The following is a 16,299-nucleotide window of genomic DNA, read 5'->3' on the forward strand; positions in this document are numbered from 1 at the left end:
TAGCCCTCAAGGGCCCATTCTGCATCCAGATGTACAGCTGTATTCAGGCAACCAACCTCTCCTTGACTCTAAATTACCAGTGATTCCAGCGCTCCAGTAGAATCCTGAGCTTTCTAGTCTTTGCAGCCTGAACACCACTTGAGTCATGCAAAGGAGTGGGAACAGGGGCCAGACTCTGGTCCTTTGTTTTTATTTTGGGCCTTCGTCAGATGTGTCTCCAAAGACTTGGACAGGAATGCCAGATTGATTTAAGTGGTATTCATCATGCTGCTCCTTCCTCCTGGAAGTAGATACACACGTCTGTATGTATGTACTTCCTGGGAAAAGCTTTTTTCTCTGGATCATTCTTGGTGTGGAGGGCTGTCACACTTGGAACCCAGACCAATAGGCAGTGTGGGTTCTAAGCCTTTCTTACCAAGGTGATTTTATAAATATGATCCAGGTCACAAGCAAAAACCTGTTGGTGTATTGGTGCAGAAGACACCTTTGGCACCAAATAGATTTGTTCCTGTGGAACAATGTGTGACTACTCCCACAGTGCCAGGATCTTCCTCAGTGCTAAGAAAGTTAGTTCCACACCCAAAGGCCATTGAGTGTGGGCTCCTTGTTGGCTCCATCTCTTCTTCAGCCTCAAGCAGGAACTCCTTTTAAGGTCACTTCTGTGTCATTTTTGGTTGTCTTACCAAGGGCAAGAAAAAGGTCCTAAAGGGGTTTTGGTACTGGAATTCTGAGCATCAGCCTAGAAGAAAGAGGATGAAACATCACTAAGGCTGTGTCTACAGTGCGCACTTTACAGCAGCACTGCTGTGCTACTACAGACGTGCCATTGTAAGTGTCATAAATATAAAGGGAAGGGTAAACCCCTTTGAAATCCCTCCTGGCCAGGGGAAAGCTCCTCTCACCTGTAAAGGGTTAAGAAGCTAAAGGTAACCTTGCTGGCACCTGACCAAAATGACCAATGAGGAGACAAGATACTTTCAAAAGCTGGGAGGAGGGAGAGAAACAAAGGGTCTGTGTCTGTCTGTAGTCGTCTTTGCCAGGGACAGAACAGGAATGGAGACTTAGAACTTTTAGTAAGTAATCTAGCTAGGTATGTGTTAGATTATGATTTCTTTAAATGGCTGAGAAAAGAATTGTGCTGAATAGAATAACTATTTCTGTCTGTGTATCTTTTTTGTAACTTAAGGTTTTGCCTAGAGGGGTTCTCTATGTTTTTGAATCTAATTACCCTGTAAGATATCTACCATCCTGATTTTACAGGGGGGATTTCTTTATTTCTATTTACTTCTATTTTTTATTAAAAGTCTTCTTGTAAAACACTGAATGCTCTTTCATTGTTCTCAGATCCAAGGGTTTGGGTCTGTGGTCACCTATGCAAATTGGTGAGGCTTTTTATCCAACATTTCCCAGGAAAGGGGGGGTGCAAGTATTGGGAGGATTGTTCATTGTTCTTAAGATCCAAGGGTCTGGGTCTGTAGTCACCTAGGCAAATTGGTGAGGCTTTTTACCAAACCTTGTCCAGGAAGTGGGGTGCAGGGTTTTGGGAAGTATTTTGGGGGGAAAGACGCGTCCAAACAGCTCTTCCCCAGTAACCAGTATTAGTTTGGTGGTGGTAGCGGCCGGTCCAAGGACAACGGGGGGAATATTTTGTACCTTGGGGAAGTTTTGACCTAAGCTGGTAAAGATAAGCTTAGGAGGTTTTTTTTTATGCAGGTCCCCACATCTGTACCCTAGAGTTCAGAGTGGGGGAGGAACCTTGACAGTAAGGTATGCAATGTAGCTGCTCTTTGTCAACAGGAGAGAGCTCTCCCGGTGACAAAATAAAAGCACCCTCAACAAGGTGAAGTAGCTTTGTTAGTGGGCAAGTGTCTCCTGCCGACATGGTGCTGTCTGTACTGGTGCTTTTAGTTGGTAAAACTTTTGTCGGTCAGGGTTTGGTTTTTTTCACACCTCTGATCAACAAAAGTTTTACCGACGAAAGTGCAGTGTAGACGTAGCCTAGGAGTTTAAGGCTGGTGTGGCTGAACTGCCCACCATGGTGCTGCAGGTTATGACTGCCCCTCTGGCATAGCCTGTGTTGCTGATTCATAGGATTCTAGGTATCTGTATGGGCTAGTGTGGGACCTTTGTCACAAAAAACATTGATATTAAGATCATCTCAGAAACAATACTTAACAAGGTTGGAAGTTCCCTTTGTCTAAAACACAGTGATCATCTTAAATAATGTTTTGTTTAAAAGTTGGGAAGTCTCATCAAGGAAAGTATTTTAAGTATTTGGAGTGCAAACAAAACTGATCTTACTTGAAACTGTATTGCTAATGACAGGTTTCAGAGTAACAGCCGTGTTAGTCTGTATTCGCAAAAAGAAAAGGAGTACTTGTGGCACCTTAGAGACTAACCAATTTATTTGAGCATGAGCTTTCGTGAGCTACAGCTCACTTCATCGGATGCATACCGTGGAATAATAATAATGGAATAAATTTTACACTTTTTGTATTGCTAATGAAGCTAGAAAATTGTGGGACATCTTTTAGTACCTTGTATTTTGAGAGAGGTGCATAAAGTACAGGTGGTGGTTCTGATATTTACAGAGGTGATAAAGAAATACAGCTGTTTTTTTTTAAAAGGAATCTGCATGGAATTTGCATTTATTTTTTCAATATAGGAAGCGTCACAGAAATGAAAGTAGCCCTAGTCCTCGTCCATCACCCAAGCGCCGCCGTGAACATTCTCCTGACAGCGATACCTACAACAGTGGAGATGATAAAAGTAAGTAGAAGTGGGTTGTCTCTGCCACAGTATATAGGCTAACCTGTAACTATGAAGAAGTTCCTTGCAATCTTAAATAGAAAATGAGGGATTAAGCTTTTCAAAGTGTCATCTCCCTGTTTTTTCATTGTAAGGCTGTTTTTCTTGTTGAGTGGTGGGGCTACATGTTTGACATATTGTTTATTCTATATGCTAATTTTGTTATAATATATTGGTATTGTCCTGGGGCAGCAACCTCAACATTTGTCTTTAAGATGCATATCTATTAAAAGTGGAAAAAATCCATTGATACTCCAGATGTTTAAAAGCTTGAAGAATGTAGCTGGAAATAATGGATTGCTTTGATTGACGCTTCCTTTGGTATGTACAGGATGCACAAAATGTGTATTTTCCCCTTCCTGAACAATAAAAATATATATCTTTTCCACTTGTAGATGAGAAGCACAGGCTGTTAAGTCAGGTTGTGCGACCACAAGAATCCCGATCTCTCAGCCCCACGCACCTTACAGAAGACAGGCAGAGTCGAAAGCCAGAGAGAAAGGAAAGTTCAAGACGTTACGAAGAACCAGAGTTCAAAGAGAGGGTGTCTTCAGGAGATAAGCAGAGAGAACAAACAGAAGTCACTGAAAACTCACGAACCAGGGTTCAAGAGAGCTTAGGACATCACCCTTCTGAAGAACGAGATGCATCTGATAGAATACATGAGGAGAATAAGAAGAAATCTAAAGTGCAGAAAAAGACCACAAAGAAGAAAAAAGATGATGACATCGGGGTGGAACGGTACACTGAGTCAACTGTAGAGGAGGGCCAGGTCTTTTCACCCAAGAAAATTCCAAAAAAGAAGAATGTTGAGAAGAAGCGTAAGAGGTCAAAGGGTGATTCTGAGGTTTCTGATGAAGAAATTGTCCCGCACCATAAAAAGAAAAAAGGCCCAAGAACTCCCCCTGTAACAACAAAAGAGGAGTTGGTTGAAGCAGTAGCTGAGAAAGCTGTGACAGTAGAAGCTGCTCCAAAAAGAGAAGAGACAACATTTAGTGACTGGTCAGATGAAGATGTTCCAGAACGTGGTGAAATCATTGTTCCAGAAAGAAGCACTGAAGAATCCCACAGGAAAAGCCACAGACTGAGGGGAGACAAGGTAGAAACCCCACATGTTACTATAGAAGATGCACCTCATCGCAAACCTGTGGATCAGAAGCGCAGCAGCAGTCTTGGTAGCAATCGAAGTCATACATCAAGCAGACTTCGATCACCCTCCAATGAATCTGCTCATCGCAGTGGAGATGACCAGACAGGTCGGAAAAGGGTCCTGCACAGCAGCTCCAGGGACAGAGAGAAAAAAAGCTTAGAAATCACTGGGGAACGGAAGTCCAGAATTGATCAGTTGAAACGAGGGGAACCCAGCCGCAGCACGTCTTCAGGTAATAAGATACTGTCCTAACGAGACTGATTTATATCATACTGTGTGAAAGTGAATAGACTCCACTTCCAAATCCTTCTAGCATGGCCTTAAGCTCTTGGTTCATTGGATATGAAAGGAAAAGTCTCTTCTGCCTCCATAACAAAATTAGAGGGAATTGAATATTCCTTCAGATTATGATTTAAAACTCTTGGCATCAATGGGGATGAATTATCCCTTTGCTGAGCCTGGAATATTCAACAAGAAATAGCAATTTATGCTGTAAGGGTTAAAACATATCTGTAGAACTAATTAAACTTTTAAATTAGAAAAGCTCTTATGCTAACACAGAGCACAGTAGTAATTTGATTATATAAAATGTATTTTAAAAATTATAAACAAATAGAAATTAAATTTTAATACTGAAATTATGAAATTATATGCATGAAGTTAAATTTTACATGTTTCAGGGAGCTATGTTCAACATGGTTCCTGAGAGAAATTTGTGGTGAAGTCATTAGGTTGCGGCCCTTAATAGTAAGTTTAATACAAATGAAAATCATCTTTGCCCTGAACCAAAATAATCAGTTGGAACTGAATTGCTTAGCTTTATGCCTGTGGAAAGTGAGAAAAACGGGCAAGAAATTATTTAAGATGTTAGGTCCCTTCATTGGAGAGTTACTGGTCTCATGAAACGAACTGGCTGCTTGAGAGCTCCAGCTTTCTTCTTGCTTCCTGTACTAAATCATACGTAACTTAGCAGTACTGAAAATGCTTTTCACCCACTTGGCAGAAGGGGAACAATTAGATGTTTGCCTGATAGAGTTATCAGTGGACGTTCTTCCATATGAAAAGAGAGCAGGGAAGAAGTAAGAGCAGCCTGGATGTTGTCAGGACAAAATTGGCATACTTCTGTGTCCCAAACTCTGATTTATTTTTTAACCTTTTCAGATGGCAGATAATTTTTGTTGACACATAGCAATCTGAGATTGCTGCTGTGGGGTTGAAAGACTTGACCTGACCCCTGACCAGATAGCATTGTTTTTCAAGTCTCTTCCCCCCCACCCCATTTGTTTCAGGTAGGCTGTTATATTGAAAAAATTTTCTTGCTCTAGAGGGATGATCTTCAAACTTAATTGCTAAACCATGAACAGAGGATTCAACCCTCTAGGACGTTAAAATATGTCCCCATATTATGTATCCTTATTTTATTTACAGATTCCATTTTAAGGTGAAATCTCCATCAACACCTTCTGTGGTGATGTTTCTGTTGTCCAACTTATTCCCTACAGTCTTCTGATGAAAAAATGTGGCTGTGACTTCCAGTTGTCTCCTCAGAGGTCTGGACAAGCCTCCAGAGTATTCTCCTGCACTTTCTAGTCCAGTTCAGTTCAAATTAGGATAATAATCCTACCAAGCTTCTCCTAAAACGTCTTGATTTAGCATCAAGAAAATACATGGACTTTGTGCCACACTTTTTAAACCTGATGGATTCAAATATGTAAAGGTTTGCCATAAACAAAAGGAAGTATTTTTTCACACAACACACAGTAAACCTGTGGAACTCCTTGCCAGAGGATGTTGTGAAGGCAAAGACTATAACAGGGTTCAAAAAAACTAGATAAATTCATGGAGGATAGGGCCATCAATGGCTGTTAGCCAGGATGAGCAGGGATGGTGTTCCTAGCCTCTGTTTGCCAGAAGCTGGGAATGGGCGACAGGGGATGGATCACTTGATGATTACCAGTTCTGTTCATTCCCTCTGGGGCGCCTGGTGTTGGCCACTGTCGGAAGACAGGATACTGGGCTAGATGGACCTTTGGTCTGACCCAGTATGGCCAGTATGGCCATACTGGCCCAGTATACTGGCCCAGTATGGCCAGTTCTTATAGTAAGATACTGTCAAGAACACAAATATACCCATATGAAAACATTTCAAAATAAACAGCATTTACACATACTAATTAAAGTTGTGGATCTTTAAATACAATAACAAGCTTTTTGTAGGTGATGGTTTCCTTTAAGTGATACTGGACACAGTGGAATATTTGTTTTAAACTTTCTATTGTTTTGCAGAGAATTGGGCAGCGGTTACTTGGTCCTCTGTCTCTATCCTGTACTCTTATTGCTGGGCAGTGGTTATGTGTGATGGCCTGACAATACTGTCGGCCTTTCTACTGGGTCTTTAACTTCAGTGAGGGAAGAAAGCTATACTGGTAGCTCTTAGTTAATAAACATGTCAATCTTCATAACTTGCACATGCCTAGGACCTTTCATTTAAAGATTGTTGAGGGCAGGTAAGGAATGTATAGAAAATATTTTCACCCTCTGCGGAAATATGGCCATGTCTGTTTGAACGAAGCTGTTTTTAACATTTCATGCAGTGCTACAAAGTACTTCTTGTAAGTGAAGAATAGTCTCTGAATGGAATTGCAAGGAGAAATTAGGCAGAAACCATTGCTTGATTTGAAATGGTTGATGATTACAAGTGATCAGATAATTGGTTTTCCTCTTTTATAGGTTAGAACGCACCCTCCACCAACACACTATTTCCTAAAACCATGCTGAAGAATTGGTTCAGTACTGACTCAAGGGGGAAATGCGAAATTCTTGCCACAGTTTGGTATATCCTGGAGGGCCCCAGTCAAATGTCAATCCACATCTTGATTTAAATTGACATATGATGGCATTACAGAACAAGTTTATTTGCCAACCATGGCTTTACTGGATTTCAGAATGGCAAATTTTCAAAATGTTGACACTTGTTTTCCCTCCTTTTGTTTCACATACAAAATACAGAAATGCCTACAGTTTGATTTTAAAGAAGCAGTTTTTAGCTTTTGAAAAATGTTTCCGGGGGGGAGGGGTTAATTAAGAGAGAAGTCATGCCCTTGAATAAGGTCAAATACATAGAGGTGATTTTTGTGAAGAAATCTTCATTCTGTGTTGTTCTTGCCCTCAAAGGTCTGTTTTGACATCAGAGTTTGTAAAAATGTTGTGTTTGATATTTTTGTCTGTTTTGATACAGATAAATGTGTACTGCATTCATTTGCTACAGTCATGTCTCTTTAATATTTTATTCAGATCGTCAAGATTCAAGAAGCCACAGTTCACGAAGAAGTTCTCCTGAATCAGATCGTCAGGTCCATTCCAGATCTGGGTCCTTTGATAGCCGGGAGAGGCTTCAAGAACGAGATAGACATGATCACGATCGTGAACGAGACAGAGAAAGGAGGGATGTAAGGCAGAGAGAATGGGACCGGGATGTAGATAAAGACTGGCCACGGAATCGTGACAGAATCAGAGAGCGAGAGAGGGAAAAAAGAAGAGACTTGGACAGGGAAAGAGAGAGACAACTTCCTGATACTGCTGAAAGAGACAGAGACAGGGACAGAACTCTTGACATTTCTTCTCAAACAGAGACAAAGCGCAATGAACCAAAACTGGACAGGGATCATGAAAAGGAATCTGATGGGGTTTGCCGGGACACTACAGCTTTGGAGAAGGAAAGGACAGAAAAGGACTTGGGAACTTCACAAGGATTTGAAGATGGAAATGAAGCTGAGAAAGTGGAGAGCTTAGAAGGTGAGATGTTCTGGAACAGAAACTAGTGTGTCAATTATTTTACTCCTTCCCCTTTTAACATAACATCGAACTACAGCATATCAGAATAATTTTCCACTGAAAGGTCACTCTCTGATATGCAGATTGGCTCCAGCTTTTCCACTGTAGAAACAGGTACCCTGAGACATAATCCCTATGAGTAGCTTTTTTAGCATGTGTTTCGTTAATTGTGTACTTCCAAAGCAGCCTTGAGACAAATAAACATAAATGAGACCTAATTTGCTTAGGCACCATATTTCTGAATAGTCAGGTGGTTTAAAGAACAAAAATTCCCTTTTCTTCATCACCCCCTTACACTATTAGCCTTTTTGTCAGTGTGGGAGTGGCAGCTAAGGAGGATATTGGTAAGAAGAGTTAAAACGGAAAACTGTAGAGAAATAGAAAGCAGTTTAGGAGAAGAAAATTGAGTCTTATTTTCCTACATTTTTTAAAAAAATGTTGCATCATTAAAGGGTAATACTTGTGATGTCTCAGTCTTGCTATTTTTTCCCACAGAGCCAGTTGCCGGAGAACTGATGATGGTACAATTTTAAGATGTGTATAGTTCTTAGCATATAGATCGATAGGTCTTGTCCAGGAATAACTTCAGAAAAGTAATTTTATTCAACACAAATAAAATTTGTGAGTTTTTCTGGCTCTGAAAAAATGTGCTTTGGTTTAAGAAACAAGGTAACATAGACATGGGCGAACACTTCAGGCGAAAACTACGTTTAAAACCCACTGAGGAAGAGCTGAACTAAGTCGCTTGAGTCTGGCACTTATCTAAGAGAGATTGAATTGTCTGGTCCATTATGAAGCAGGGAAAAATTCTATAACCTGTTTGGAAAATCTAAAAGAACAAGCACAAATTTGTGACTGAATAAGAAACTGTATTCTCAGTGCATGTCTCTGACATTCAATAAATTCTTCCTGCTACGTTTATATTGTCCATACCTTCTCCCAAAGGATCACATACTTTCCTTCCCTAATTATTTTGTCACTCAGTTTTTCCTGATTGTATTGTGTTCTTTTTAGCAGTCTGAAATCTGTTTGTTTATATTTACCTTTTTAATTATAGCACAGTTTTAATTTGTGTGTGTCAAGGAAAAGAGAGAAATTAATTCACTTCCAGTAATTCAAAGCAAAATATTTCTTAAAATGGGAGCTAAAACAAAAGGGTGATGCACATTCTTTCTCCTATTCTTTCTACTGATTATTACCTAAGAACTTTGGTGGTTAGGTTTGCATTATGGCTCATGCACATTTTGTGTGCCACATACGTTGTTTCATAAGGAGGTCATTCGATTTTTGAAAATCAGAAAATATCTGCTCTACTCAAGCATGTAGTTGAGAAAAAATGTGAACGGCTGTGTTCAGTAGTACAGTATTAAGAGGGTCTATTAGAAAATAGAGGATGTATCATGAAAATCTGGAGTTTGTTACATAAGTTTTGACACTGAAAATTATGATGAGATCCAGAGTGAAATTTAGTGTAGATTCTAAAATTTCCCTTTCGAGAGAAAAGAGACTGTGTCTTAATACAACTTTCAACTCTGTTGTTGGTGCAGCACCAGCTGTCTTTTTCTGTTTAGGCTACAGTCATTGTGTATAGGCCTAACATAAAATGTGTGAGGATTTAATTACTTAGTTATGATTTTGTGTTGAACGTTTAATGTGTTTGCATCAAGTGAAGACTTTAGTGATGCCAGAGATGCTGTACTCCCTGCAAAGCAGTGACAGGTGTTCTGAGTAGTTAATTTACACTCTTACTATTGTCTTTCCCGGAGTTTTCTGCATTGATTTATAATTTTTTAATGTATCAAGGGCAAGCAAACTATACCCTTGGATGTAGCTTCCACACACACAGAGTTTCGCTTCTGGGCGAGGAAGAGAGGTGGCAGTATTTCTGCTACACTCTGCAAGGAGAGGGTATCTGTACATTCCAGCTCTTTCTTGATCAGAGTCCTGCTGGCAGAGGCTGCTCACTCAGTGGATTGAATCAGTACATCTCCTAGGTGCCCAGATCCAGAAAGTCTACTCCTGCTTGTCGATGCTGTCTTTGAGGTGACTTACGGAGTAGATGACCACCAGTTGGCTGTACACATCCTTATCTGGATTGTGGGTGCCCATCTGGAGTGTGGGTTGCATGTGGGCTGTGCTGGTGAATTACTGCTTTGGGTGGGCTTTCAATCCCAGAGGAGGGGCACAGTCCCAGCCATTTCTCCATGGGCTGCAAGATGACATAAGTTATTGTAATTATGACATCAGTGTGGTGTTTCTAATTCAAAGGATAGAATTTAGGGGTGATGTGTAGGGTAGTATAATTTGTTTGCAAATTATCAAACAAGCAAAACAGAGACTAAGAGAACCTGGTGTAACCATCTTCAAGCTCCTTTCTACACTTCCCAGAAAGGGGCTTGAAAGTGTAAGATACACACACCTACCTTCATGAAACTTGCACCACTTTCTGTATTCCTTTTAACCCTATTGACCCTGAGTATGCATGCTGCCTAACATTGCACAAGTAGAAATTCACTTGAGCCAGGTTAAATTCAAGGGTTTATTATCTGTCAGGTGTAAAAAATTATTTGACCACCCGCAGAACTGAACAGCTTCTATCAGTGTTGAATGTGCTTCCACAAGAAAGCTATCAGGTTTATTTGCTCAAGCCTATACATGCAGTAGCCTAGTTATCAGGATGCTGAAATGTTAAAAAATTACTGTTTTTAAGCTTGCAGTGCATGTCTGTTTCTGTAGGAGGAGAAGATGAGTCCAAGATAGATGATGTGCAATCACTGGGATCTGCTGCTGGAGAATATGAGCCAATCAGTGATGATGAACTAGATGAAATTCTGGCAGATGATGCTGAAAAGAGGGAGGATCAACAGGAGGATGAGAAGATGCCAGGTAAAATATATATAGTAAATCCCTTTTTACTAGCAGTTGAATGCAAAAATTGGACCAGCTGACTCAACGATAAGTATCTTTGTATCCCATTCATTATTATTACTAGGGAACTGGTGTGTTTGAAAGGGACATGAAATTTTAGATACTGTAATGGTTCCAAGATTCATATTTTTCAATGTATCTTAATGAATTGAATGCCTATCAACCTACCCAATGTAGGAAAGGCATTTCATACTAAATCCTGTGGGATATGTTCATGCTGGCTACAACATACCTGCTATGTTAGACAAAAACACCGCTCCAGTTCTGTCCAGTAAATCACATGTCTCCTTAAAGAGCAGATATGTTTTATTGCCTGCACCAATGCTGCAGCAGAGAATAGCAGCCAAAGGTCTAATCAGTTAATTGGTCTAATACACCAATCAGTTAACTATTTTAAATCAGGTCCATTGTAGTGTGTTCCTAGTTTTATTATGATTTCTATGCCTACTGAAGTGACTATTTCCAGACCCGCAGATTCAGCAGAGCCTAAGCAGTTGCTTCATCAGGAGGTTTCAAGAATATTAAAAACAGAAATTGGGTTTTCTTTTTAAATACAAACAGGAGACCTAGATTTTGGAGGAATCCCTTAATCCAGTTTACCACCACCATCTTGAGTTTGACACCACAATCTTAATTCTGAAATATGAAAGAATTCACCTTTTGAGAGGGCTTCTGAACAATATTCAGCTGATTTATACTACCTTTAAGCCGCCAGATGAAGCTAGCCATTCATCATAATAAGGGATGACTGTGATAGCTCATTCTCCATTGTATCTTTTTGCAGATCCTGTTGATGTCATAGATGTGGATTGGTCCAGTCTTATGCCAAAGCAGCCAAAAGAGCCACGGGAGCCTGGGGCGGCACTCTTAAAATTCACACCATGTGCTGTTATGTTGAGAGTTGGCATTTCCAAACGACTTGCAGGCCCTGAACTCTTCACCAAAATTAAAGAAACCTGCCAGAGAGTTTTAGAAAAACCTAAAGGTAATTCTGTTTCCCTCTGGGATAAAATGCCATTTCAGGATTAGTAAAGTAACAAAGCCGTAGATGGGATGATTTAGTTGGGGTTGGTCCTGCTTTGAGCAGGGGTTTGGACTAGATGACCTCCTGAGGTCTCTTCCAATCCTAATCTTCTATGAGTCTATAAAGTGTCTTTGAAAAGAATGAACTAGTAAGCGTTTTAGTTTCAAGACGCACATAGATATTATGTTGATACTTGCCGGTATAGGTGTATATTTGTATTATTGTAGTGGCTCCATTGATTTAGGTTGATTTGTGTTTACTTTTTCACCTATTCATATCCATGGATCTCTTGCTTCCATCAGTGAATTGAAGTACAAAAGGAAGAAAACCACTTTTGGGATTCTCGTTTGCTTATCCATTTTCTAGCAAGTGCTGGAATTTAATTCTCTAGTCTTTAGTTGTTTCCTCCCCATCTACTATTTACAACTGTTTCTTCTTAGGACCCAGGTCTCAGCTGTGAAACATGCTCTTTGAGCAACAGCATCTGGTACCTTGGCAGACTCCACAGGCTGGTTACAGGCTGGCTTTGAAGTTGCCTGTTGGTCTGTCATTTACTTGAGTTCCTGATCAGCCCTCTGGATTGTCTTGGCAACTTCATTGTTATTTTCTTTGACCCATCCTTGATTCTGAGTACCTTTTTATTTCTACCTTGTCTGAAAAATGTCCTGCTCAGCTTGGTCAAAAGATCACTCTGTAAGTGGATTAAAAAAATGTATCCTCATGCCCTGTATGCATTCTGCCTAGATCTCTGCATTAGCCTTCGAACCTTTATCCGTTAGACTTGTCCCAGGTCTCTTGCTTTTTACAGTGCCATATGTGAGGCTTCATGTAAAATGCTCATGCTCTCTGCCAAGCACCAAATAAAACAGTTTTGATATCTAGATGTCACTGAATTGTACCTAAGGCCATGCTTTTTTTCTGTAGTATGTCACATTATACTTTGTAACTCAAGTTTTTTGATCACACTGTTAAGCTTTAATATGTTATCCTTTTGTTTTTACATTAATCAGAGGTGAGTTTGGATATGTCCTCTCCTTTTTATTCTTCGATGGATGGCAATGTTATCTGGGTTAGAGGTTGTGACCTGGAAAAGAGTAGAAGGAAGCTCAGGTCCAAATCCACACTTCTCTGTGATTCCCCCAACAAAAAGCAGTGGCAATGGGGCTGGCCTCCTCTGTTGCAGCTGCCCACTGACACTTCTGGCAGAGATATTCTACAGAATATAGAGGAAGTATTAATGCTTCCATTCCGAATAGCATTAGCAGGATAGTTTTTTGGGGGTGGGAGAGACTCCTAGGAAGAGTGTGGTGGTTAGAATATCTATTTCCTAACTTGTTCTCCATGTTTCCCGGGCACCCTTTTGCAGAGGGAGATGTGGCAACTGCACTAGGGAAAGGGGAAATAATTTTATTAAGGTGATGTTGAAGTAAAAAGAAAACGGTACAGAGTTTAAGCATAGAAGTTTCTGGTTGTCAGGGAATAAGGTACAGATTATCAAGGGGTGTGAAACTTGGTTTAGGAATGGGTGGCGTAAGGAATACATAATCTGCAATCTCCCCAAAAAGTTTAACGGGTCAAAGTACAGACATTGAAATATGAGGATATGTTGTTCATATAAAGGCTATGTTCAGATGTGGAGTATGATGAGTGGATACGATGATGAGGATGGATTTAGCATCAACAGGATAGTTTTTTGGGGGTGGGAGAGACTCCTAGGAAGAGTGTGCTGGTTAGAATATCTATTTCCTGACTTGTTCTCTATGGGCACCCTTTTGCAGAGGGAGATGTGGCAACTGCACTAAGGAAAGGGGAAATATTCTACATCTCACATCTGTTTAGCTACATCTGGCCCATTTTGATGGTGATGTCATACACAAAAGGGGAACATAGGACTTTGATTAATGCCAACTTTGAACCCCCTTGTCTTCACACTCACTCATCTGATCATCGAGGAAGCCCATTCTTCCGTTCTAGAGCTGTGCCCAAGTTTTTAACCCTTAGTTATGACTGCCATCATAATCCTTTCTCTACAGTGCTGAAGGTGAAAAGCACACTCATTCTAGACTCTTCTATTTAATGCTGCTCCACCAATCAGTGGAAAGGGTGACATGAGGAACTGTTGTTTGTATTCTTCTCAGAGGCCAAGAGTCACCTCGTCTCCTATTTCCTCCAACACTGAATTCAACTTTAGGCAAGAATTTAGAAATAATACGTGACCAGGGAGTCTATAAATCACATGTGAGAATTTTTAACTTCACCAAATTCACTCTTCTGTGGGACAAAAATATTTCACAGTCGGCAAAGTTATTCTTATATATGCTGATCATCTCTTTGTAGATGCAGAAAATTTGTTTGAACATGAACTTGGGGCCCTGAACATGGCTGCATTACTGCGAAAAGAAGAGAGAGCAGGTCTTCTTAGTAACCTTGGTCCTTGCTGTAAAGCCCTGTGCTTTAGAAGGGATTCTGCAATTCGCAAGCAGCTAGTGAAAAATGAAAAGGCAAGTGCATGGATTACATAAAGCATACAAAATATAAGAACATGAATTGTCTTTGCCTTCAAAATATTTCTACAACGATATAACTTTTTCTTCTGATATAGTTTACATGTCATTGCTGATCTATCTTTCTGTTCTCACCCCCTTCCATGCACAAATAATGAGACTTGGGAGAATTTGATTAGTTTTTCATAATTTCAGTGGATAATATCAATGTTTGTATTTAAGCATTTTTTCAATTTGTATTGATTTAAATTTTCACAGTTGTGCAAAATTAAGGGAGTGGTCAGGTCAAATTGTATTTGGCAGCAGATGTTGACGTTCACAAAGTTGAAGTTTTATAACCGTTAAAACACAGGTTGTCAACCTCACATGTCAAAACATACTAAACGAATATTCTTAAATCAAAGTGACTTCTCAAGCAGCTTTTTTTCTTACTTTTCCTATTTGTACATTTTGATTATTGATGGAAATATTTTTTTGTCTGTATGTATGTGGTAAAATCAATGTTTACTGACTAAAATGTAATGGAGGACGGGCTTCCATTGGTATTAAGTGGTCATGGGGTTTTTATTTTACTTTAGCCTAAGAGATTAATTTGAGATGTGTGACTAGGGGTGGGTGCTCCCTCATATGCTAGATTTGAATTAAATTCCGGGAACACTCTTTTGTAAAGGTAAAATATATAAATTAAAATAATTTAAAGATGTGGTTGCAGGGATGGTTTTTGAATAATCCCTTGATGTCTTTGGATTCTATGAGCTTTTGTACAAATAGTGTTTTTAAAAGTATAGTTTTCTAGTTTAGGAATATTACTGAATATTTGTTCCTGTAAAATATTTTCTCTAAGGATTTGTCAGTTGTCACATGCTGAATTAGGTGTCCTGACTTTGCATGTCAATAGAAAAGGCAAAATTACTATTAGAATTAATGCCAGGAGGAACCATTTCCAAGAATATATGGTTATTTATTTAATTATTGAGGATATTTGAGTCTAACATCTCAGCTCACTTGTCAAAAAGCCACTAATTTTTCTTTCTTCAATCCAAACAGGGCACAACAAAACAAACTTACACGAATTCCCCAGTAGTAGACAGTGACTTGTTAAGGTTGAGTCTACGATTATTTAAACGCAAGACTGTGTGCCAAGGTCCTGGGCAGGAAAAAACAGAAGATACTAAACTTCCACAGCCAAATATCCAGCAGGAAGTATGTGTGTCTTAAGCCAGTATCCACTTTGGAACTCCTAGTTTATCTCCCATCAGTAATGTTGATATTTATAGCTTTTTGAACTTTTTGATTTGGTTGGAAAGCAGCTGTAAGACATGGGACAAAAGACTGTTTTTACAGGTAATTCTATTATGTGTTTGGAGGGAATAACTAATAGTAAAAATACAAAGATCTTTGTTTTCAGGTCATTTCAACTTTTATAACATTGAATCTTACACTGTAACACATACCTGTTTTATGCATCAAGTGTAATAATTTCAAGGTGTCCATTTTTAGAAGTCTATTGCATCACCTGATATTAAAGGAGGAAGAAAACTGTCTGTGTATCTTTTTTTCTCCATTCTGAAATCATTTTTTGTGGGACCAGTAATTTATATATTATTGCAGATACTTAAAAACAATGTGACCATCAACGTGAAATCAAATTCAGCTTTTTTTAGGTAGCTCTGCATAAAGGCAACCATTTTGTATGCTTTCCTAGTATGCAGGCATCCAGCTCTGTTATGCACACAAAATGCTAATAGTGTACCTTTTAGAGAATCATGTTATTTTTTTAAAGAAAATATGCAGCTTTGTTGTATGCATACATATAGGTATAGTTATACCTGTATAGGATATGCCTTTGCATAAGTTTTACAATATTGGTTTTATGCTCATTAAACTAAAACGTGGCCCATATAAAACTTACGTTCTTTCTATCTCTCTCACGTTAACATTTTTGGAATGGCTTATATTACTTTAATTCTGTTGGGGTCTTCCCTACGTGTTTTATAAGCTATTAATCTCTTTTTATGATTTAATGTGTATTTTAAACACACACCAGTAGT

At 39.3% G+C, this 16,299-nt stretch overlaps 1 protein-coding gene across 10 annotated transcripts in view; it reads left to right on the forward strand.

Moving 5' to 3' along the window:
• Window positions 1–15,790, forward strand: part of ZC3H13 (zinc finger CCCH-type containing 13) — a 57,964-nt gene extending 42,174 nt beyond the window's left edge. For all 10 annotated transcript variants that reach the window (XM_073344631.1, XM_073344572.1, XM_073344595.1 and 7 more), the window contains 7 exons: window positions 2,666–2,769; window positions 3,204–4,190; window positions 7,253–7,753; window positions 10,529–10,678; window positions 11,505–11,705; window positions 14,082–14,245; window positions 15,296–15,790. In XM_073344631.1, coding sequence (XP_073200732.1) covers window positions 2,666–2,769; window positions 3,204–4,190; window positions 7,253–7,753; window positions 10,529–10,678; window positions 11,505–11,705; window positions 14,082–14,245; window positions 15,296–15,466 — 2,278 coding nt within the window. In that variant the 3' untranslated portion in view covers window positions 15,467–15,790. The remainder of the gene's footprint in view (window positions 1–2,665; window positions 2,770–3,203; window positions 4,191–7,252; window positions 7,754–10,528; window positions 10,679–11,504; window positions 11,706–14,081; window positions 14,246–15,295) is intronic.
• Window positions 15,791–16,299: the final 509 nt, after the last annotated feature.

This window comes from Lepidochelys kempii, chromosome 1 (genome assembly GCF_965140285.1).
Source record: "Lepidochelys kempii isolate rLepKem1 chromosome 1, rLepKem1.hap1, whole genome shotgun sequence".
Lineage (NCBI taxonomy): Eukaryota > Metazoa > Chordata > Testudines > Cheloniidae > Lepidochelys > Lepidochelys kempii.